The 25,415-nt window shown below is 42.2% G+C and overlaps 1 protein-coding gene across 1 annotated transcript in view; it reads right to left on the bottom strand.

Moving 5' to 3' along the window:
• Window positions 1-17,861: 17,861 nt before the first annotated feature.
• Window positions 17,862-25,415, bottom strand: part of ABHD17C (abhydrolase domain containing 17C, depalmitoylase) — a 56,886-nt gene continuing 49,332 nt past the window's right edge. Inside the window, exons 2-3 of the mRNA XM_068991158.1 lie at window positions 23,855-24,034; window positions 17,862-19,289 (exon numbers count right to left, since the gene is read on the bottom strand). Coding sequence (XP_068847259.1) covers window positions 19,070-19,289; window positions 23,855-24,034 — 400 coding nt within the window. The 3' untranslated portion in view covers window positions 17,862-19,069. The remainder of the gene's footprint in view (window positions 19,290-23,854; window positions 24,035-25,415) is intronic.

Genomic DNA, 25,415 nt, shown 5'->3' with positions numbered 1-25,415 from the left:
ATGGGCTTACCTTGTGGCTCAGCTGGTAAAGAATCCACATAAAATGCGGGAGACCTGGGTTCGATTCCTAGGTTGGGAAGATCCCCTGGAGAAAGGAAAGGTTACCCACTTCAGTATTCTGGCCTAGGGTCCATGGGGTCGCAAAAAGTCGGACATTACTGAGTGACTTTCACTTTACTGGTGGCACAGTAAGAACCAACCTGCCAATACAGGGGACATGAGTTTAATCCCTGGTCTGGGAAGATCCCACATATGTCAGAGCAACTAAGCTCCTGCGCCACAACTACTGAGACCATGTACTGCAGTTAGTCTGTGCTCTACAATGAGAGAAGCCATGAGAAGACCACACACCACAGCTAGAGAGTAGCCCCTGTTCTCTGCTACTAGAGAAACTCAGCAGTCAAAATAAATAGAATAAACAAATTTAAAAATGTTTAAAATAAAATCCTTAAGAAAAAAGAGAGAGAGAGAGAATTGCTCAAGATCACGCTGTTACCATGGCACAAAAACTCAGCCAGGCCTGCTGTCTCCAAGATTCTTCCAGTGGTCTCAGCCCCTTCTGGGTGTGTAAATGCTCCTGCACTCGACTCTCACACACCCAGCGATGCCCTCCTTGTGCAGAGGGCCCTGGCCAGCCCATGCCCTTCCTTGCCTGGACTTGCCTGCAGAATACATTCAAGCTCCTTAGTAACCTCTCCAAAACCTGCAGTCACAGTTCCTGAGATTCAAAAATATTGGCTTTAAAAGAACTTGTAGACATGACTCTCTAGTTCAGTGATGTTAGTCCTTCAAGAATCACTGATACCTTTGAGAATCTGCTGAAACTGTGGAACTTCTCCCCAGAAAAATGCCCACAGACATCTCCAAGGGGCCATGAACCCCAAGACTCTTGTTGAGAATTGCAAATCAATGCTCTGTGATGACCTAGAGGAGTGGGATGGGGGTGGGTGGGAGGGAGGCTTAAGAGGGAAGGGATATATGTATACACATAGCTGATTCACATTGATGTACAACAGAAACACGATGTTGCAAAGCAATTATACTCCAATTAAAAAAAAAAAAGATTGCAAATCAAGAATTACAATTTTGGTGTTTTCTCCAAGAAGTTAAAATAGAAGTATCATACAATCCAGAAACTCCACCTTTGGATATACCCAAAAGAATTGAAAGCAGGGTCTCCAATATACACATATGAGTATGATATATATGAAAATGGAGAAGGCAATGGCAGCCCACTCCAGTACTCTTGCCTGGAAAATCCCATGGACAGAGGAGCCTGGTAGGCTGCAGTCCATGGGGTCGCTAAGAGTTGGACACGACTGAGCAACTTCACTTTCACTTTTCACTCTCATGCATTGGAGAAGGAAATGGCAACCCACTCCAGTGTTCTTGCCTGGAGAATCCCAGGGATGGGGGAGCCTGTTGGGCTGCCGTCTATGGGGTCGCACAGAGTCGAACACGACTGAAGTGACTTAGCAGCAGCAGCATATATGAAAATGGGTATATATTCATAGCAGCACTATTCATAATAGTCAAAAGGTGGAAACAACCCAAATACCCATCAATGGATGAATGAATAAACAAAATGTGGTATACAAAATACAATAGAAAATTATTCAGGCTTAAAAGGAAGGGAATGGAATGTTACGATATGAATGAACCTTGACAACATTCTATTAAGTGAAATAAGCCAGTCACAAAAGGACAAACACTGTGCAACTCCACTTCTAGGAGGTACTTAGAGTAGCCAAATTCACAGAGACAGAAAGCAGAAGGGGATTTGCAGGGGTTGGGGGAGGGGAAATGAGGAGTTAGTATTTCATGGAGACAGAGTTTCAGTTTAGAAAGGTGAAAAGACTTCTGGGGTAGATGGTACTGAGGCTGGACAATAATAAGAATGCACTTAACGCTACTGAGCTTGTGCACCCCAAACTGGTTACAAAGGTGAACTTTATGTTATATATATTTTCCTCTGGCTGGGAGGGAATAGGGTGAGGCCTCCCTAGGTGGCACAGTGGTAAAGAACCCACCTGCCACTACAGATGTAAGAGATTCCAGTTCGATTCCTGGGTTGGGAAGACCACCTGGAGGAGGGCATGGCAACCCACCCCAGTATTCTTGTCTGGGAAGTCTCAGGACAGAGGAGCCTGTAGGGCTACAGCCCATGGGGTTGCAAAGAGTCGAACATAACTGAGCAACTTTCACATATACACATACACTTACTTTAGAACATTTGAACCAATTTTGTGCATAAAATTAGCAGTAAAATTTTTTTTTCTTTTTTAGTTCTACCAGTTTATTGCTACCAACCCATCTCCCTCTACCCTCTTTAGTGTGCGTGGCACAGTCACGTAACCTCATGGACTGCAGCCCACCAGTCTCCTCCGTCCATGGACTTTTCCAGACAAGAATAGTGGAGTGGGCTGCCATATCCTTTTCCAAGCAGTAAAAATTGAAAGTGTCTTATTTATCCAAACCTTTGTCACGCATGGGTATTATAATTCAAATATTTATAGCACCTTATAATTTTCAGTTCAGTTCAGTTCAGTCACTCAGCTGTGTCCGACTCTTTGCAACCCTATGAACCACAGCACGCCAGGCCTCCCTGTCCATCACCAACTCTCGGAGTCCACCCAAACCCATGTCCATTGTGTCGGTGATGCCATCCAACCATCTCATCCTCTGTCATCTCCTTCTCCTCCGGCCGTCAATCTTTCCCAGAATCAGGGTCTTTTCAAATGAGTCAGCTCTTCACATCAGGTGGCCAAAGTATTGGAGTTTCTTCAACATCAGTCCTTCTGTTAGGGGAAGCACACTGATTGAAACTGCCCACCCTGGCCAGGCACCATAGTAACCATTTGCATGAGTTGTTTTATGACAGGAGATCTTGATAACGAATACGGAACTAATAAGCCACCACCAACTGGGAGAGTTTGGGAAAGGTCTAAAGGAGACACTGCGTGTCCGTCCACTTCCCGGAATCCCTCTCGCTAGCATCCATCTTGGCTGAGCGATGCGTGCGCCACCAGGAAGGACTCTGAATTAGAATGATTGGTCAAAGGCCACCCGGAAACTAATCTGATCACCATAAAACCCGAGACTGCGAGCCACGTGGCAGAGCAGTTCTCCTGGGTTCCCTTACCATACTGCTCTCCACCCAGGTGTCCTTTCCCAATAAAATCTCTTGCTTTGTCAGTACATGTGTCTCCTCGGACAATTCATTTCCAAGTATTAGACAAGAGCCCAGTTTCAGGCCCTGGAAGGGGTCCCCTTTCCTGCAACGAATGGCAACTCTGGTGGGACCTCTTCCCCACTGAGACTGACATCCTGACCACTCGGGGTACTCAGGGGCCAGCTTGCCTGCCCATGGAACAGACCCAGCGGCCGTAACTGGGACCCTTTTGTCCCTGGTCTCCTCTACGCGGACATTTGGCCAGAGTGCCCCGACCGGTAAGGAACAAGAGACTTTATTGACCTCTCTCCCCTTCCCTCTCTCTTTCCTCTCCTTAACCCTTCCTATCCTTCCCCGTTTTTCTAGTCCCCTGGTTCTGGATGCAGGAGTCTGGTCGAAGGGCCCTCAGCTTGAGCTGAGGATTGGAGACTGATCACCTGCTCTTGGCAGAGAACTCGAATTCTGGTTTGGTCTGGTCTGATTTCTGGTAGGGCCGAGTTCCTGTCCTCTCTTCTCTGGAGGCCCAGGGTAAAGTCCCATAATGCCTGGGTATCTGCAGGTGGCAGGAGACGTCTGTAAGGCCACGCCTTTCGCCCCTCCCTCTCCCGCCTCCTCCCCCTTCTTCTTTCAACCTGGCTTCCTTTCCTCCCTTGAAATCTTTGATGTTAGTACTTGGATCTGAAGTTCTGTGTCTCTACAGGAGGATTTCTGAGAGACTGTATTCTTGTATTTAAGGGAGTGTCTGATGAGGACTGCCAGGTTTATTTGTGTGTGTTTTAACTCTGTGTGCTGTGTTGTGATTTTTGATGGCCATTTTGCTTTGTCTGGCCACCATTTGGTTTAGACCTGCCGCTATTTTGTTAGAACTTGATTTTCTTTCCCTGTGCCTTGAGACCAGGGCTCTCAGGAACACTTATCTAGACCATCTTTAACTCCTGACACTGAGGGAAAAGGGGGAAAAGACTTTAAAATTTTTATTTAACTGTTTTTTTATAAACTAGTAAATTTTATATTGTAATATCTAATTGATGACTAAACTTAGAAAATGAAGCTAGGTCTTGCACTGTGTCTGTCTAAATATGTTGTGGTATGTCTTTGTCTCTGGGTAATATTTTTGAAGTTAATTTATAAATGAGCTCTATTTAATTGGCTTACAAAAAGGTAAGTGCTTACAAATCAAATAATTCTGAATTAAACAATAAATTCCAGGTTCATGTGAACTGGGAAATATTCAGTATTAAATACCTGATATTAATGTTTGTTTGTTGACCTATCTAATATAGACATGTCTTAGAGTAATTAACATTAAGTAGAATATTTTCATTGTACCTAAGTTTAATATAAGTTAAATATTATATCTGTTACAAGTTTGTCAACAAAGAAATTACCTCGAGTGAAGAAACTTCTAAAAATGTAAATGAGATATGAGCTTTTATATAAACTCTATTAAGGATAATTATTCTTTAGAAATATCTGTCTAAAATAGTCTCTCCAGATAACTTAAATTTCTAAGGGTTGTGCTAAGTGTGCTAAGTGTTGGAAGTTTATTGAATAGTTAGGTCATTTCCAAATAAAATAAGATTTTGAGACATTTACAATTAGTTAGATAAATTGATTTTGTTAGGAATGACACAGCCATAGGAAAACTGGTTAGAGCCAATTAGGTCCAAGACGGTGGAGCTGACTTTCACTAGAACTTGAGCCTTGGTATTTACTCCCATTGTGACATATCAACAAGCTAAATGATACACCCACCAACATTGACTAAATCAGAGCAAATGTTCTAAACCCTTTTAATTGATCTTTTTGATAAAACTTCCTAAATCGAATTCTTTTGAAGTTCCTTTGACCTCTAGCTAACTTTGGGGTGTTTCAGAGGGCCCCTGAAACATCCCAAAGAAAGATATTAAACTGTGTTTATTTGGTTGGTTAAATTACATGAAAAAGATTATCAAATGAGTAATAAATCCACTCATGTTATAATGTATGGTAAAATTACTAATACAGATATTCTAGAAATTATATGGAGTTCTTAACATTCTGATATATCCTGGTATTCTAATGGAAAACCTGATAACTACACAAAAGTTAGCAGAAGGACTGAATGAACCAGCAAATATGCTTATACCGTTTATGGTTTCTGTCTGAAAAATTATGGGTTTGAATCTTATGTTTTCAGGGAGTAGGGAAAACCTTCCTCTCAAACTAATTATGACAATACTTTGGTAAAATTAAACATTATAAACAAAACAATTATATTTTCTCTCTATCTGACTCCTCCAAAAATTGGAAATTCTTAGGTTTCCAGTAAGTTTATCAAATGAGTTAGGAAGGTTATCTCACAGGTACAAAAATCTCAAGCAATTTTTGAGACCTTAAAAAGGGAAGAATTCACCTAGATTTGTTAGGCAAAATCTGTGATAAGCCTTTGGTGTGAGTTTCCCAGTCCTGTTTTATTTTAAAAGTTCAGTCTAAGACTCTATAAATGTTTCAGCAAAATAAAAATTCTATAATCAATTATGGTTATAAAAATCATCAGACCAAAATCAGTGAGAACAGACCTATTTTGCAAACAAACTAGCCTTAATTTGGTTATATTTGATAAAAATGAGGGTAACTTTAGGGAGAAAAAGATATTTCAAAAGTGTTAGATCCCAGTTTGTTAATGGAGGTCTGCATCTAGTAAGACTCATCTCTTAGATAGTTCTTTGCTGTTATGTGATATTAATGTAAAATTTAATTGAATTCTTAAAGACACCTAAGTTTGTTTCTGAAGCTTATCTCAGTAATCTATCTTTGGATGAAGATCAGATGCCTCATGACCTGCAACCAGGACTGGAAAAAGACATAATTTAAGGCACTGTCTCCAACACGGATGGAAGGATTTTTTTATCAGGAGAAACTACACCACACCAGGATGAGAAGAGGACGGCATCAGAGGTAGACAGCCTCCCCGAGATGCTGGACCTGCTTCGTATGAGCATTTATGTTTTCTTGACTTCTTAGACCTTTGCATATAAGTCAAATGCTTTTCTATCATAGGCCTGATCCTATGCTAGTTTTAAAAATCAGTTCAATTGTTGGGTTTGTGGCCAATTACCTGTGTCTAGTTCTGGGTTACCTTGTTAAATTTCTCTACTACAAGACTCTAACTGGTTGGCCCTGAGAAAATTTACTTAAAAATTATAGTCATATTCAGGTTACTGTGATATTACTAGATGGGATCCCCTCACGAGGGCCAATTAATAATGCCTGCTCTGACTCTGGCCATAAATTTGAGCTTCTTTCTATTACTCAAGCTCAATCAGAGCAACAAGAAAAGTGTCAGCAAAGAAGGAAAAAATCTCCCACAATTATGAGATGGATTTATATAGATAACACCAGGCTATAGTAATTTAGGCTTAAGGTCTCCTCTGTGTTGGAAACAATTTAATCATACTAAGGACAATCAATCTAGTAACACTAGAAAACTGGGCTATGTGCCTTATAGACGGTGCCAATATATAATTTCCCTGGAAGATAAAGATTCTACAGAGCAGGCTAAGTCAGATGACCTGAGATACATCTGAAATGACTGGGCTATATTTAATGGAAGCTCTTAACTTAAGTCTTACTTGTGATTTTACTAATACTGCTGGCTGTGTTATTTGTATTTCACCTGTTTTACAAACCCGCTGTTTCTTACACTGTCAGATGTGTGTCTGAGGCCTCTAATAGAATAATATATAGTCCCATATGAGATCGATGATGGTAACAGTGTAACTCTAGATATGGGAAGAAGCAACAAGAGGGAATATTTTCCTGGACCAAGAAGCTAGTAAGACAGGTGGTCCAGAGAATTCTGGATACTGTTTTATGGCCTAGTCCAGTAACAGCACATTGAGTGGCCTGTCAACAAAATCTTTTCCAAACCTGAGAATGGACATTCTCAGCACCATGGGATAAAACGGTCATGAAATGCCCCCTTCAAAATCATGGTCAAGTTTATGAGCAAAAAGGGGCTCTGCCAACTGAAGACTGACACTCGCCATCTGCATCTACAAAGATTAAATCATGGCCACTGAAACTGCTGACTTTCAACGCCCCTGAAAGGAGTTCATGGTGAAAATCAGGGATGAGGCACTCTGTGCTCTGGGAAAAACTGGCAGAACAGGCCTTCAGATAGTTAGATCTTTTCAGGAGAAGATTTTATGAGTCCCAATTCTTGCATCTTCTCATATCTAGAGAAACACTGACGTCATTAACAGTGAAATCTGCTTTGGCTATTAAGGAAAAGTTTACAATTAAAAGTCAGAATAGAGTAGCTGTGGTTCAGATATCCTGGGAAATAACTAGGTGATGCTATGGGTGTACTTTCAGATTAGACCTTGTATTGCTGAACACTTGAGTTTTCTGAGTCGTGTCAGGCTTGGATGCCGCCATTTTCAACAATGTCTGCTGGAAGCTAGTGACCTTACTTTTTATAAAACTAGGCAACTGGCTACCTGGCTACAAGTCTCCCTGAAGTGCCAGGTCTGAATAGGCTTGAGACCCTATTCTTCTAAAAAGAAATGAGATTTATTTTGTCTACTAAATTCCAGTTATCACTCCTCCAACTACTTCTAACTGGGTCTTTTACACCAAAACGGCAGACCAAGGGATTGAGATTTTAATCATACAAGGCTCAGATCTAGGACTGGGAACTCAGGAATACTTCCAATTCAGTGTCCATACTCCAAGCTGAGGCAGTCCTGTGCTCCATTTTGACAGGAAGTTATTACAGTCATAGTTGCCTAGTTCCTTAAAGTAAAACTGAGTAGAACTCTGCGGGGCTCTGCAGTACAGATCTGTTCTGTGTTCTCCATTGCTTGTCTGTAGGATATAGGCTTCATTCAGCCTCCCTGACCTTCCCTGAGTTCCAAAGGGTGGATTCAAACAATTGCTAATCAGGGAAGGGAGGGGATACAGAAACAGGAAAAACAATCAAAGGTTGGTACAGCCTCCAGACAGAGTCCTGGTTCCTTCTCAAAGAAATATGCATAACAATGTCTTTGAGCCCCCACCCAGGTGGAGGATGGTAACTTCAGACTGAACACAAGATTCCTGGAGCACAGCTCTGTTCCCTCACCACCAACCAATCAAAAAGGGTCACAAACCCTGCAACACTCACCCCAAATGTTGCCTTCTGTTTCCAAGGACCAGAGATGACCATCCTGTTAGGTCTCCTGGTTGGCCCTTGTCTATTTCATCTCTGAGAGGGGCCAACAGTTTCAAACTAAATTGCTGTTATTACAAGGGTGGCAGCTGGTTTCAGATGTGGAACACCCCAACTTAGATCAGGTAGAGAGAGACTTCTGCTCTGCTAGGCAGGCCTACGCCCATGCACAGCAGGAAGAAAGAAGTTACAGAAGAAAGAGACCTCTGCCCGAATTCCCAAGAAGAATCTTGAGTACGAACTCTCTCAGGGGGGAGTTGTTAGGAGAAGCACACTGATTGACACCGCCCACCCTGGCCAGGCACCATAGTAACCATTTGCATGAGTTGTTTTATGACAGGAGATCTTGATAACGAATACGGAACTAATAAGCCACCACCAACTGGGAGAGTTTGGGAAAGGTCTAAAGGAGACACTGCGTGTCTGTCCACTTCCCGGAATCCCTCTCGCTAGCATCTATCTTGGCTGAGCGATGCGTGTGCCACCAGGAAAGACTCTGAATTAGAGTGACTGGCCAAAGACCACCGGGAAACTAATTCCATCACCATAAAACCAAGACTGCGAGCCACGCGGCAGAGCAGTTCTCCTGGGTTCCCTTACCCTACTGCTCTCCACCCGGGTGCCCTTTCCCAATAAAATCTCTTGCTTTGTCAGTACATGTGTCTCCTTGGACAATTCATTTCCCACTGTTAGACAAGAGCCCAGTTTCAGTCCCTGGAAGGGGTCTGCCTTCCTGCAACACTTCCAATGAACACCCAGGACTGATCTCCTTTAGGATGGACTGGTTGGATCTCCTTGCAGTCCAAGGGACTCTCAAGAGTTTTCTCCAACACCACAGTTCAAAAGCATCAATTCTTCGGTGCTCAGCTTTCTTTATAGTTCAACTCTCACATCCACACATGACCACTGGAAAAACCATAGCCTTGACTAGATGGACCTTTGTTGGCAAAGTAATGTCTCTGCTTTTCAATATGCTGTCTAGGTTGGTCATAACTTTCCTTCCAAGGAGCAAGGGTCTTTTAATTTCATGGCTGCAGTCACCATCTGCAGTCATTTTCAAGCCCAAAAAAGGAAAGTCTCTGACTGTTTCCATTGTTTCCCCATCTATTTGCCTGGAAGTGATCCTGGATGCTGAGATCTTAGTTTTCTGAATGTTGACTTTTAAGCCAACTTTTTCACTCTCCTCTTTCACTTTCATCAAGAGGGTCTTTAGTTCCTCTTCACTTTCTGCCATAAAGGTGGTGTCATCTGTATATCTGAGGTTGTTGATATTTCTCCCGGCAATCCTGATTCCAGCTTGTGCTTCTTCCAGCCCAGCGTTTCTCATGGTGTACTCTGCACATAAGTTAAATAAGCAGGGTGACAATACACAGCTTTGACATATTCCTTTTCCTATTTGGAACCAGTCCGTTGTTCTATGTCCAGTTCTAACTGTTGCTTCATGACCTGTATACAGGTTTCTCAAGAGGCAGGTCAGGTGGTCTGGTATTCCCATCTCTTTCAGAATTTTCCACAGTTTCTTGTGATCCACACAGTCAAAGGCTTTGGCATAGTCAATAAAGCAGAAATAGATGTTTTTCTGGAACTCTCTTGCTTTTTCGATGACCCAGTGGATATTGGCAATTTGGTCTCTGGTTCCTCTGCCTTTTCTAAAACCAGCTTGAACATCAGGAAGTTCACGGTTCACATATTCCTGAAGCCTGGCTTGGAGAATTTTGAGCATTACTTTATTAGCGTGTGAGATGAGTGCAATTGTGCGGTAGTTTGAGCATTCTTTGGCATTACCTTTCTAGCATTTAATTGTTTACATGTATTTTTTAATATATCCATTAGATTATTTGATTAAATCTATAAGTGATTACTTGGGGCAATAATCTCTTCAAATAAATATTGAACAACCTGTTCAAATAAATATTTGTACCCACTTTATAATATAAAATGGTATTCCATTACTTAAATGTATATATATTTGATATATATGACCAAACTGATCACATGGACTACAGCCTTGTCTAACTCAATGAAAATATGGTCCATGCCATGTAGGGCTACCCAAGATGGATGGGTCATGGTGCAAAGTTCCAACAAAACATGGTCCACTGGAGAAAGGAATGGCAAACTACTTCAGTATTCTTGCCTTGAGAACCCCATGAACAGTATGAAAAGGCAAAAAGATAGAACATTGAAAGATGAACTCCCCAGGTTGGTAGGAGCCCAATATTCTACTGGAGATCACTGGAGAAATAACTCCAGAAAGAATGAAGGGATGAAGCCAAAGCAAAAACAACACCCAGTAGTGGATGTGATGGGTGATGTAAGTAAAGTCCAATGCTGTAAAGATCAATATTGCATAGGAACCTGGAATGTTAGGTCCATTAATCAAGGCAAATTGGAAGTGGTCAAACAGGAGATGGCAAGAGTGAACATTGACATTTTAGGAATCAGCAAACTAAAATGGACTGGAATGGGTGAATTTAACTCAGATGACCATTATGTCTACTACTGTGGGCAAGAATCCCTTAGAAGAAATGGAGTAGCTATCACAGTCAACAAAAGAGTCCAAAATTCAGTACTTGGATGCAATCTCAAAAACGACAGAATGATATCTGTTCATTCCCAAGGCAAACCATTCAGTATCACGGTAATCAAAGTCTATGCCCCAACCAGTAATGCTGAAGAAGCTGAAATTCAACGGGTCTGTGAAGACTTACAAGACCTTCTAGAACTAATACCCAAAAAGAGATGTCCTTTTCATTATAGGGGACTGGAATGCAAAAGTAGAAAGTCAAGAGATACCTGGAGTAATAGGTAAATTTGGCCTTGGAGTGCAAAATGAAGCAGGGCAAAGGCTAATAGAGTTTTGCCAAAAGAACACACTGGTCATAGCAAACATCCTCTTCCAACACACAAGAGAAGACTCAACACATGGACATCACCAGATGGTCTTTGCAGCCAAAGATGGTGAAGCTCTATAGAGTCAGCAAAAACAAGACAGGGAGCTGACTGTGGCTCAGATCATGAACTCCTTATTGCCAAACTCAAACTTAAATTAAAGAAAGTAGGGAAAACCACTAGACCATTCAGGTATGACCTAAATCAAATCCCTTATGATTGTACAGCGGAAGTATAATGTGTGGAAGTGGAAGAACAAATAGATTCAAAGGATGAGATCTGATGGGCAGAGGGCCTGAAGAACTATGGGTGGAGGTTCATGACACTGTACAGGAGGCAGGGATCAAGACCATCCCCAAGAAAAAGAAAAGCAAAAGGGCAAAACGGTTGCCTGAGGAGGCTTTACAAATAGGTGTGAAAAGAAGAGAAGTGAAAGGCAAAGGAGAAAAGGAAAGATATATCCATTTGAATGCAGAGCTCCAAAGAATAGCAAGGAGAGATCAGAAAGCCTTCCTCAGTGATCAATGCAAAGAAATAGAGGAAAAGAACAGAATGGGAAAGACTAGAGATCTCTTCAAGAAAATTAGATACCAAGGGAACATTTCATACAAAGATGGGCACAATAAAGGACAGAAATGGTATGGACCTAACAGATGCAGAAGATACTAAGAAAAGGTGTCAAGAACACACCAAAGTACAAAAAAGATCTTCATGACCCAGATAACCACAATGGTGTGATCACTAACCTAGAGTCAGACATCCTGGAATGTGAAGTCAAGTGGGCCTTAGGAAGCATCACTACGAAAAAAGCTAGTAGAGGTAATGGAATTCCAGTTGAACTATTTCAAATCCTGAAAGATGATGCCGTGAAAGTGCTGCACTCAATATGCCAGCAAATTTGGAAAACTCAGCAGTGGCCACAGGACTGGAAAAGGTGTGTTTTCATTCCAATCCCAAGGAAAGGCAATTCCAAAAAATGTTCAAACTACCACACAATTGCACTCATCTCACATGCTAGCAAAGTAATGCTCAAAATTCTCCAAGCCAGGCTTCAACAGTCTGTGAACCATGAACTTCCAGATGTTCAAGCTGGATTTAGAAAAGGCAGAGGAACCAGAGGTCAAACTGCCAACATCTGTTGGATCATCGAAAAAGCAAGAGAGTTCCAGAAAAACATCTACTTCTGCTTCATTGACTACACCAAAGCCTTTGACTGTGTGGATCACAAGAAACTATGTAAAATTCTGAAAGAGATGGGAATACCAGACCACCTGACCTGCTTCCTGAGAAATCTGTCTGCAGGTCAGGAAGCAGCAGTTAGAACTGGACATGGAACAACAGACTGGCTCCAAATCGGGAAAGCAATCCGTCAAGGCTGCATATTATCACCCTCTTATTTGACTTATATGCAGAGTACATCATGCAAAATGCTGGGCTGCATGAAACACAAGCTGGAATCAAGATTGCTGAGAGAAATATCAATAACCTCAGCTATGCAGATGTCACCACCCTTATGACAGAAAGAGAAGAACTAAAGAGCCTCTTGATGAAAGTGAGAAGAGAGTGAAAAAGTTGACTTAAAACTCAATATTCAGAAAACTAAGATCATGGCATCCAGTCAAATCACTTCATGGCAAATAGATGAGGAAACAATAGGAACCATGAGATTTTACTGGGTGGGGGGGCCTCCAAAATGACTGCAGATGGTGACTGCAGCCATAAAATTAAAAGACTTTTGCTCCTTGGAAGAAAAGCTATGACCAACCTACACAGCATATTAAAAAGCAGAGACATTATTTTGCTGACAAAAGTCCATCTAGTCAAAGCTATGGTTTTTCCAGTAGTCAAGTATGGATGTGAGAGTTGGACCATAAAGAAAGCTGAGCACTGAAGAACTGTGATGTTGGAGAAGACTCTTGAAGAGTCCCTTGGACTGCAAGCAGATCCAACCAGTCTACCTAAAGGAAATCAGTCCTGAATATTGATTGGAAGGACTGATGCTGAAGCTGAAACTCCAATACTTTGGCCACCTGATGTGAAGAACTGACTCACTAGAAAAGACCCTCATGCTGAGAAAGATTGAAGGCAGAAAAGGGGACGACAGAGGATGAGATGTTTGGATGGCATCACTGAATCGATGGACATGAGTTTGAGCAAGCTCTGGGAGTTAGTGATGGACAGGGAAGCCTGGCATGCTATAGTCCATGGGGTCGCAAAGAGTCGTACATGACTGAGCTGAACTGATATTTGATATAATCACTTGATTATTTGAATCTGTGATTATTATGGACAATAATCCCTTAAGATAGTCTCTTCACCTCCTGTACCCTTTGATAAAGGGTGCCTCATCATTTGATTATTATATTTTTACATTATATGTCATATGGTTTATTATAATGTCTCCCCCAGTTTGTCACCAGATATGTTATTTTTTTACCATGAAAGTTTAATTTTTATTATTTGTTTTTTGGCTGCACTGTGTGACTTGTGGGATCTTAATTCCCCAACAAGGGATCAAATCCACGCCCCATGATTGAAAGTCAGAATTTTAACCACTGGACCACCAGGGAAGTCCCGCTATGATTACGAATGTATTCCTTTGTGGTTTCAAGCAGTAATTATATGGCTCTCAGCAGATGAGTACAGAATACTGAAGCAGCCGCTGGCAGGGGCCAGAGTTGAAATCATGAAAGGCTTTCTAGACTTCAGAATCTGAAGGCCTGGGCCTTTTCAGTCTTGGGACTGCCCGTTTGGAATTCTTTTACCTGGTATAGCATGTCTCTGCTTCTTTTTCACCTTCAACTGCCCTGGCTATTCTTGGCCCTGTGCTCCCCCATACACATTATAGGATCACCTTGCCCCCTCCCCCCACCAAAAAAATACTGTTGGGATCTTTGTTGTAATTATTTAACCCTATAGGCCTATTTGATAAGACTATATTAAAAATGAGACTTCTTATCCATTAACGTGGTGTAGTCCTCATTCATTTTTCTCTAATGTCCTTCAAAAAAGTTTGATTTTTTCCAGAGTATGTCTAATGTGTGTTAGATTACTCCCAATTATTCAATATTTTAAGTTATTGTAATTATTAAATAAAATTATTAATATGTAATTAATATATACTAATATGTATTTAATTTATAATATGTAATTAAAAGCTGTTATAATAATTATTGCATTTAATTGAATTTTAAACATTTTAACCTGATAGAAATAGGATTTTTTGTATATTGCCTTTGTGTCCAGCAACCTAACTAAATTCTTTTTACATCTAATGATTCGTTGATGCCTTCAGGTGTTTTATCCAGACACCATAATCTAAGTTTTATTTTTCGTTTCTTTTAAAAATGTTTATTATGGCCTGATCTACATATCATAAAATCTACCCCCTTTGAAGCATTATGAGTGATTTTTGGTAAATGTAGCTGTGCAGCCACAATTATGTGGCTTTAGAACATACTTATCCTTTTAATTTTTCTGTATCTTAACAGATTTTTCACTTCTTTAACTCTAGTGTGTTTGCTAGGGCCTTTGTGTAATTTTGAACAAAAGAATGGTAGGTGATTTTGGGCTCTAAAGTCACTGCAGGTGGTGACTGCAGCCATAGAATCAAAAGACGCTTGCTCCTTGGGAGAAAAGCTATGACCAACCTAGACAGCATATTAAAAAGCAGAGACATTACTTTGTTGGCAAAGGTTTATCTAGTCAAAGCTATGGTTTTTCCAGTAGTCAAGTATGGATGTGACAGGTGTACCATAAAGAAAGCTGAGAGCTGAAGAACTGAACTGTGGTGTTGGAGAAGACTCTTGAGAGTTCCTTGGACAGCAAGCAGATCCAACCAGTCAATCCTAAAGGACATCAGTCCTGAGTATACATTGGAGGACTGATGCTGAAGCTGAAACTCCAATACTTTGGCCACCTGACGTGAAGAACTGACTCACTGGAAAAGACCCTAATGTTGGGAAAGATTGAAGGAAAGAAGAGAAGGGGACGACAGAGGATGAGATGTTTGGATGGCATCACTGAGTCGATGGACATGAGTTTAAGCAAGCTCTGGGAGTTGGTGATGGACAGGGCATCCTGGCAATATTGTATTGTGCAAATAATAAAAATGTCTTCCTCATAAAAGAAGGCTTTATCTCTTCAGAGTATTTGGGCTTTTAATTACTGGAACTTACAGGGAAGCTTGGCGTGCTGCAGTCTATGGGGTCACAAAGAGTGGGACACAACTGAGCTACTGAACTGAAGAATGGGAAGTATCATGGCTAATTCCCAATCTAAAATGGAATAATGTGGAACTTCCCTGGAGTCCAGTGGTTAAGACTCCATGCTTCCACTGCAGGGGAGCCATAAAATGTTTTAAAATTTAGAAAATTTAAAAAATAATTTAAAAGTAAATAAAATATTTAAATATACATAAAATGGAATAATTTTTCCATTGTTTTACCACTCAGTATAATGCTTGGCTTTTTAGTTTGTTTTGAGATAATCTCTATCCATAAAGTTGCTTTCTAGCTCTAGTTTGATAAGTTTTGTTTGGTTTTTAATTATGAATGGGACATTGAATTCCATCCAGTGTTTTGTCTGTGTCTATGGAGAAGATCATATGATTTTCCCTTAAAAAGGGCAGTTTCCAATTAGTCTTCCCACTGTGGAAGGCACTCCATGGTTTGTTGACAGTTCCCTGAGCTCCACCAGACTGGAAAAGCAATGCTCAGGTTAACCTAAGTTCAGCAAATTCCTTCCAAGACGAAACGAGCTTCGTCTTTACTTGGTCTTTGGCCTGCATAATCTTTATTTTATTAGCAGTTCCTGCATCTAAGACTTTTCCATTGTATTTAGTAGTGCTAGATTGCTTTTGCTTTTTTCCACTGAGATGGAGTTGGTCCTCACTCCATCTCAGAGCAGAAAACAGATCTTTTAGGTTTAGCACCAAGTGTGTTTCGAATCTGGAACTGTCATGAATGGGGTCTCTCTTGGGATTCCCACTGTCATCACACATGCCATCCTCAGAGAAAGGCTGTCCCCATGACAAACTTCAGGAAAGAGCAGACAAAACCCTCTTCCTCGGTTTTTGGGAAAAAGTTAGGAGTCTGAAGACATGAGCCACTTCAAATGGACATAAACCACAAACCACCTACATCAAGTTACTAAAACAATGAACTTCAGGGGCTTTGCCCCCTTAGCTTCTGCAACTGTGGGTTTTACTATAGTTTCCCATTGAAAGTGAAACTGTTAGTCACTCATTTGTGTCCTACTCTTTGCAACCCCATGAACTGTAGCCTACCAGGTTGCTCCATCCATGGAATTCTCCAGGCAAAATATTGGAGTGGGTTGCTATTTTCTCCTCCATGGGATCTTCCTGACCCAGGGATCGAACTCAGCTCTGCCACATTGCAGGCAGGTTCTTTACCATCTGAGCCACCAGATGTATCTTATGACAGTTTCCCATTAACACTGCTGAAAGCTGACAGACAAAAGTAAGTTTACTAGTGTCAGTTATGCAAGACAAGTAAGTTCTAGAGCTCTACCACACAACATTCTGCCTAAAGGTAACAATACTCTATTGTGCACATTATAAAAATGTCTTCCTCATAAAAGAAGGATTTATCTCCTTAGAGCTATTTGAGCTTTTATTTTAATTACTGGAACTGCTTCTTTAATGTAAGAATATACTAGATAAAAGCTGATTTTACATTTTTTTTCTTAAAAAAAAAAAGTTTACTAAATAAATAGTTCAGGAGGGGAAGGGTGGGGGGGCGGTTACAGAAGATGCAAGCAACAGAAATCTGGTCTCTGCAAACCCACTCCAGTCTTCTTGCCTGGAGAATCCCATGGACAGAGTAGCCCAGTGGGCTACGGTCCAGGGAATTGCAAAGTCAGACACAACTGAGCGACTAAGCACACACACACACAGCACACAAACCGAGCTTACGTGCTGCCACACCCCACAGGCACGCTGTGGGATGTGTTTCCATTCAAGGTCACCTAGACCTCTGGGACAATACCACGTCTGGAACTTTGCTGATGCATCCTAAGGTGAGTGGGGACGCCTCCCTTCCAAGGCCTCGCTTTTTAGGTACTGATCTAAGGCCAAGGAGTAGCTTGCAAGGTGCTGGGACACATAAGCCCGGGAGCACGGCCCTGTGCCCTCCTCCATCATTTCTCTCCCCAGGAAGTGTAATCCTCTTGACACTGGCAAACAAACACCCCTCAGTTGTTTTTTTTTCTGGTCAGTGATCAAAGGACAGAAAAGACTCAGCTCAGGTGTTCCCAAGAAACAGGCCTGTTCTCAGCCCAAGCCAGGTCCCAGTGAGATTGCCCTCATCCCCCTTGTTTCACAGCCAGAACCCACTGCATTCTCTATTTGGACTCAGTCTGCATGTTACCACTATGTGCTTCTCATCTTGGTTTCTCTGAAATTAATCTACGGTCTTTCACAGAACAAAAGCATACACCTTGAGAAAGGTAGAGATGTGTGTAAGTTGCAAGGGTTTCTTCTTAAATCCAGACGAAATGCTTCCTTTGATGGAGAGAGGAAGGAATAAATGGCACGAGCCCACATTTTCAGATCCATGCATCCTTTATTCCATGACCAACCACTGTGTTGCAACCAGGCAACACTACACAAACTGGCAGTCACCCGCAACCCAGCTGTACAACAATCGGAGGCTTACAGTACATTTAAGGCTTTTAAATTTGGAAAAAAAAAAAAAAAAGCTTTTTTCATAAAACCAAAGAACTCTCAAACCCAAACCCCCAATCAACAGAAGTAGTGTAACAATTTTAAGCATCTTACATTTCTGATGCTGTTGGTGCAACCCCAGTGTCAAAATCCAAATAACTCCTAAACTAAAAAGATTAGTTTCATGAAATTTTAATTACATAAATTTTTCAAAGCATAAACTTGTCTTTTTTTTTGTCTTGGAAATGTTATAAAATTTTTTTAATAGCAAAACATAGGAATAAAAACATATTAACAAAATGTATTCAATCATTTACATTACAAACAAGGAATCTGCAGTTCATTGTTGTGGCCTGAAGGAAGAAAATTACTCAATAGGAATCTATGCACAATGTGATTGCAAATATGTACATTACTTTAAAAAAGCCTACAAGGAGGAAAGTTGGCTAGGTTCTTTGTTAGACCAACCAGACGATCAAAATATTAAAACTCTGTGGACTAGTAGTAATAACTTTACACTTAAAAAAAAAGTTTCATTTTGTTTAAGAATATTCCAGTTATATTTATATGATTCCAGTTGATGAAGCCATTCACCATAGTTCCAGTAAATTACCCTTTAATTGATTTGTCTGAGGGAAAAGATCAGCATGTTAATAAAAATGAACAAAAGAATTTTCATCACAATGGTTTCCAGTTAAACTATCACAGCTTCACAAATGGACTGCACCCATGAATCCAGTGGCTGAAAGAGAGCTGCAGGTCAAATACTGAGAACACGGGTAGAGAGGCTGAGTCCTGCATTAATGCATCCTACACGGGTAAGGTGGAGAAAGGGGTGTGAGCATCCTTTTTTACAGCACAAGAAAGTGGTTCCCCCACTCAGCTCTCATTCCCGCCCTGCAAGGCAATGAAGCTGGAAGTCACAACTGTTCGGTTTAACATGATGTGTGAGTCAGTAGAACCTGTGGATACGAAAGACTGAGAAGTCCTCCGCTCTCTGATGAGGATGCCCGAAAAGCTGCGTGCTTCCTTGTGGTGATCACGCCATGACCGCTGTCCAGTGAAAGCATGTGTAAAACGGAGGACTCGCGTTCACAGTCAATGAGGTAAGATCAAGTTGTCGTCTTCAGGAATTGGGAAGTTCGTGAGAAATGAACTGTTTTAGTCTCTCTAGGTATTGTGCATAAAGCTCTATGTCATTATGCCCGGCCCCTTCGACCCAGAGCGGCTCCACAGCCCGGGGACAGCGCTCGTACATGGCCAGGCCGTGGGAGAAGTCGATGACCTCGTCCTCTGTGCCGTGAATGACCAACACGGGAGAGGTGACTTTGGAGATCTTGTCAATACTTCAAGACAGGAAAGGGGGAAAAAAAAGAAGGATCACAGACTTCACACTCAATGTAACCCAGTCAGCACCCTAGGCAAACAAGTCATGTGCCCTGGAGGAATTTCCCCTCACTTTTCTAGTAGTTCATTTTTTTTAAAATTAACTTTGCATTTCACAATTACTCTTGATTTACAGGAAAGGTACAAAGATAACACAGTGCTCCTATCTACTCCTAACCCCCTCTCCAAAAGGCCAGCAACGCACATGATCGTAGTCCATTTGTCCAAACCAAAAAACCAGCATTGGTATGTTACTAAACTCCAGACTTTATTTGAATTTTATGAACTTTTCCACTGAAGTCCTATTTCTGTTCCAGGATTCAACTGAGAATACTACAATGCCGTTAGCCATTGTGTTTTTGTAAAAGCATTTTTATTAAAAACAGAACTTCTAAATGTCATCTGACTACCCATCTGGTAAATAATATTTCTGATACGTTCATATTTTGGAGAGAGGATTTTTTTAAAAAAATAAACAAGCTAGAACTTAACATACTGGAATGAATGTCTCCTGAAAGCTGAGCACTGAACACACAGCCACTCAAGTTTTCAGGACTTTCTCTGTGTGTAAGCCATCTTCAGCACTGATTAACAAGGTTGTCAGAAGCCTCATTTCATAAAAACGAAAACCTCATCCTTAAATAAAAACTGTACTATTTAGCTTGGAAATTTAATGTATGCCTAGATTGGATCTTGAATGAATTCTGTTTACAAAAATCAAATCTACCCACCAGGGAAGTCCCAAAATTCAGCTTGTGAGCCCATGAACTGTAGCCCGCCAGGGTCCTTTTGTCCATAGAATCTTCCAGGCAAGAATATTGGAGTGGGTTGCCATTTCCTATTCCAGGGGATCTTCCTGACCCAGGTATTGAACCCGCACCTCTTGCATCTCCTGAATTTGGCAGGGAGATTCTTTACCACTGCACCACCTGGGAAGCCCAATCTACCCACAGAGGATGAATATTTGAGGATCTCCAAAAGAATATACTACAGGCTCTGAAAGCATTTCCCAAAGAGGAACTGAGAAGTTAGTAAGGCTTGTTAGGCTGGGTGCGTGGGTGACTTCTCTGCTGGAGGTCACTGTCATTTCCCCTACAAACACATAGAGGTGACCCCCTGTCCAGTTTGGCCTCCTGCCAGAGACCCCCTTACTGCTGACTTTCTGTATCTGATCCTAGTCAAAGTTACAGAGGGATCAGCTGGTCCTACCCACAGGGGTCACTTTGTTATGTCATGGCTAGCATTTATTGACGGCTTACCTGGTGGCTCAGTGGTAAAGAATCCACCTGCCAATGCAGGAGACTCGGGTTTGACCCCTGGGTTGGGAAGATCCCCTGGAGAAGGGCATGGTAACCCACTCCAGTATTCTTACCTGGGAAATCCCATGGACAGAGGAGGCTGGTGGGCTACAGCCCTTGGGGTCACAGAGAGTCAGATATGCCTGAGCAATGAAACATCAACAAACATTCATTCAACATGGACCACAACCAGGTGCTTTGCACTTGATATATGAAATGCTGTTCATCTTCAGTGAGACACAGTTAAAGAGAGACTGTCTCTGTTAAACCACGGAGGGAACTGAAGCCTGAAGAAGATTATTAAAGAACAGGCATGAGGCTGTGGAGCTATACAGACCCTAACATCCATCACACATTCCAAAGATCTACAAACAGCTGTCACGGAGCCTCGTTAACAGCTCATGAAGTTGCCAACCACCTCACAATGTCCAGGAAGAATGCAAGACCTCATTGGCCGTGTCATTTGCCAAGATCAGGGCTACTGTGGCAGGAGTCAATTTGGCAGATTAGGAATCTTATTTAGAAATCTATTATCCTCTAATATTTAATTTTTAAAGTGACTTCTTCTCAGTATGCAAAAGTCCAATTATATTCCATTAAAAATCTATTTGCTGACAGTTCCATGCTGCATGGTTTAGGGGACTCTCTATAGCCTGGAAGGTGTATTTAAGTTAAATGCCACCATCTTGATTCTAAATATAAAGGAGGCAAGAGAGAATAAGGGCTTCCCTGGTGGCTCAGACAGTAAAGAATCTGCCTACAATGCAGGAGACTCAGGTTTGATCCATGAATCGGGAAGATCCCCTGGAGAAGGGACTGGCAACCCGCTCTAGTATTCTTGTCTAGAAAATCCCATGGACAGAGGAGCCTGGCGGGCTACAAACAGTCTATGGGGTTGCAAAGAGTCAGACACAACTGAGTGACTAACACTTTCACTTTTTGGCAAGAGAGAATAAACCACCAACCAAGTAATGATTAGGATTACTTATCTCTCTATATATACATAATATATGATTTGGCCACGCTGTATGGCATGTGTGATCCCGTAATAGTTCCCCAACCAGGGATTGAAGCTTGGAGTCTCTAACCACTGGACCACCAGCAAAGTTCCTTACCTCTATTCTTCAGTATTAAAAAAGAAATGGGAAAGTGCCTTCCTTAAAGAGAGGGACACAGAAACAAGTGTGCATTTGGTAGCAACAGACACCCTAAGAAAACATTCCTCAAGTTCAATTAGTGATGACAGTTCATGTGACTATTGATGGTTTGAAGTCTCTCATTTTGATACTTCATGGTACTGAACAGGAAGAATGGCCTTTTCTGCCTATTCCAACTCACCTACTTTAATGAAGCTGCTTAAACCACTTAACTTTCTCAGCCTCAGTTTCCTCACTGTAAAATGAGTCTTTCAAGATAAGGAGCATGAAATGATTAGCCCATGCCTGGCAGATCACTCAAACCGAGTAAGAGTAGTATGCGGGTTTCCTGTTAATTAATAAGCTGCAATTAGTTGCTGTGGCTGTATTTTAAGGTATCTGCTAATTTAAGAGTCAGGGGAAAACCTATTTGTTTTGTTGCCAGGGTAACCCCTTGTGTGGCTTTCCACAAACACGCTAAATATCTCCCTTTCAACAAATGGACCTCTCATTACCCATTCAGCACAAATAAGGCCACATTTGAGATGCACAGGGTCCCTGCTTAGCATTCTCAGCCATGCCACTAGAAATCTGCAGCTTGCTTAACTTTCCCATGAAGCTGAACCTCATACAGGCTGCACAACAGAGTTCACCCAAGGTGTTACGAGAAAGTTTCTTCTTAGGAAACTAAGCCCATCTGTGGAACAGATGCAACCAAATGATGCTCCCCCTACTCTCATTCCCAATAATAACAGAATGACAGCAATGAAGGTGTTGATCAAAATCCAAAAACTGTACATACTTCTGTTGAGGTTTTCTATAACATGGCCATGGGTGTCCTGCTGTCAGAATTTTGGATGTACCCTGGGCAAATAATCTTTATTAAATACTTTCCTTAGCTTGTGCTTAGTCGCTCAGTCGTGTCTGACTCTTTGCGACCTCATGAACTGTAGCCTGCCAGGCTCCTCTGTCGGGGATTCTCCAGGCAATTATATTGGAGTGGGTTGCCATGCCCTCCTCCAGGGAATCTTCCCAACCCAGGGATCGAACCCAGGTCTCCTGCATTGCAGGTGGATTCTTTACCATCTAAGTCACCAGTGAAGCCCGTCCTCAGCTTAGATTTTTTTTTTTTTTAAGCAGAGGTTTTCAAATAGAGGTGTTCAAGAAGGCAATGTGCCCACTGCTTTTGCTTGTATAATACAGCTGCCTGTTTTCCTCCTTCTGTTCAGGGACTGGAAAACAGCAGAGGCTAGGTTGGCAGGAGCTCTGCTGCCCCTGGGGTGCTGGCAGGAGGGGGCCTGGCCATGGGCTCTTGTGCAGGGAAGCGGGGCTTCAGGCACAGGTGGGCAGCAGGAGGTGTCTAGGGCTGTATGGAGGACTTAACACTGTCCCTGACGCCCATCATTGGCATAGCTTACATCTTACCTAGGGGTCTGACCAAAAACATAAGAGAAACTTCAAACGTGGGGATGCTTACAGTTTTTATATGAGTGTCTGTTGTTATTTGGTCACTAAGTTGGGTCTGACTCTTCTGCGACCCCATGGACTGTAGCCCCACCAGGCTCCTCTGTCCATGGAACTTCCCAGGCAAGGATACTGGAAAGGATTGCTATTTCCTTCTCCAAGGGATCTTCTCAACACAGGGATGGAAGCCTGAGCTATCAGGGAAGACCTATTTGAGTATCTAGACCTCTGATTTAGTTCTTGTGACTCAACAATACACGTCCATCTGAGTGAACAAATGAATACTGTACTAGAAGTTCCTTTAAGACCTGTGTGCACTTGTTGTTTTTTTTTTTTATCCTGTACATCCAGCTGAATCAATTAATCCTGGATGTCGGGACAAGCAAGGTCCTTGGATGTCATCTGGCAGGTTGTTTTTTTTTTTTTTACAAATGAGTCTGGCCCAGAGGACTAAGTCCCTGGTCGGTGCAGGTGCCACATCTGCCTCCCGTCCCCGGAGGAGCCCAGCACAGGGGCTGATGGCCGGTGCATTCAGGAGAGGTTTACCCACAATGAACCGCGGCTTCTGATTTGAAGTTGGGTCACTGGATGTCTTAGTACCTACTTACTGTACAGCAGTGAGCTTACCTGGGGAAGGCGTCAAAGCAGTACGTTTTCCTGGTGTCGGGAAAAGCCACACGCAATCCAGACATCAGAGGCGAATGGAGAATCACCGCAGCACACTCATACCTGGAGGCCAGGTCTACCGTGGGGACCGTCCCAATGCTCTGACCGTACAGGATGATATTCTCGGGACTTACGCCATACCTGGAGAAGTCAGAGGGCATGGGCCATTAGCTGACATGTGGCAGCGAGACCAAGGGAGCCAAATACCACAGTGTCATAAACTCACAAAACTCCTACAACTAGGACTTTCCTGGTGGTCCAGTGGCTAAGACTTCACATTCCCACTGCAGGGGGTCCGGGTTCAAACTAGATCCCACAGGCTGCAACTAAGACCTGGTGCAGCAAAAAAAACCCCAAAAAAACCAGTTTCTGTGTGGCCCCAGGCCTTTGAACTTGACACCACCTAACACAACTGTGCTTGTAGAAGAAGAGGGTCCCAAGATGCAAGTCTTGTCTGGCGTTCCTGCCTGGGATTCATTTCAGTTGGAAGAATGAGTGATTAAAAAAAGGATCAGCGGGACTTCCTTAGTTGTCCAGTGGTTAAGAACCTGCCCTCTAATGCAGGCGATGCAGGTTTGATTCCTAGCTGGGGAGCTAAGACCCCACATGCCAAGGAGCAACTAAGTGCCATACTGCAAAGACTAAGCCTGGGTGCTGCAAGGAAGAACCCACATGCCACACCCAAGACTGATGCAGCCAAATAAATATGTCTTTTTATAAGACAGGTCAGCAAAAAGAGTTTTGATGAATGGTTTTGAGGAAGGAACTCATGGCTCCAGTATTTCTTGCCTTAAATCCACAAATTTAAAACACGAATCCCTTCAACGAGGATGAAATCTTGGGAGGTGTCAGGAAGGGACTCTGTTATCATTCATCAACAGACCATCCCCTAGAGAGATGCTATGGACTGAAGGGAAGTTATCCTGGGGAGGACCTCCCTCCACAGGAACCACAACTGAGTTCCTTCTCTGATGGACAGGGAGGTCCATTTCAGTAGGATTTAACTGAGAGTTCAAAGTCCCTTGGAGGGGGAAGTATACTTAAGATTAGGGGTCTTCTTCTCCCTCCACAATTTTCATTAAAGTAGGCTCTGACACCCCAAAGCATGAGGGCCATTGGATGCTGCATGGGGTGGATTGCAGGGCATCACAAGGCACCTGGAGATAAGACTACCTGCAACCCCCACATTTGAAGTGTAGCCTCTTTCCACACTGGCCAGCTCTGTGGCAGGGTATTTTGCTATCGATTATAAACAACTAAATAATAAACAATAAGAGGAAGAAAAAAATAAAAACTGAAGGTAGTTATTGAAGGGGAGAGGAGTAAGAGATGGTTAATATTAAAAGTTAAAAGTAAAAGAGGAATTCCCTGGCAGTCCAGATTCTGAGCTTTCACTGTAGAGGGCATGGGTTTGATCCCTGGTCAGGGAACTAGATCCCATATGCCACAGGGTGTGGCCAGAAGTAAAAAAATAAAGTAAAGGACTTCCAGATTAAAATGGCATCAGACTAACTCTTACCTT

Source organism: Capricornis sumatraensis, chromosome 19 (genome assembly GCF_032405125.1).
Source record: "Capricornis sumatraensis isolate serow.1 chromosome 19, serow.2, whole genome shotgun sequence".
NCBI lineage: Eukaryota > Metazoa > Chordata > Mammalia > Artiodactyla > Bovidae > Capricornis > Capricornis sumatraensis.
Note: the sequence above shows the minus strand (reverse complement) of the source record. Positions and strands in the feature narration are given on the sequence as shown.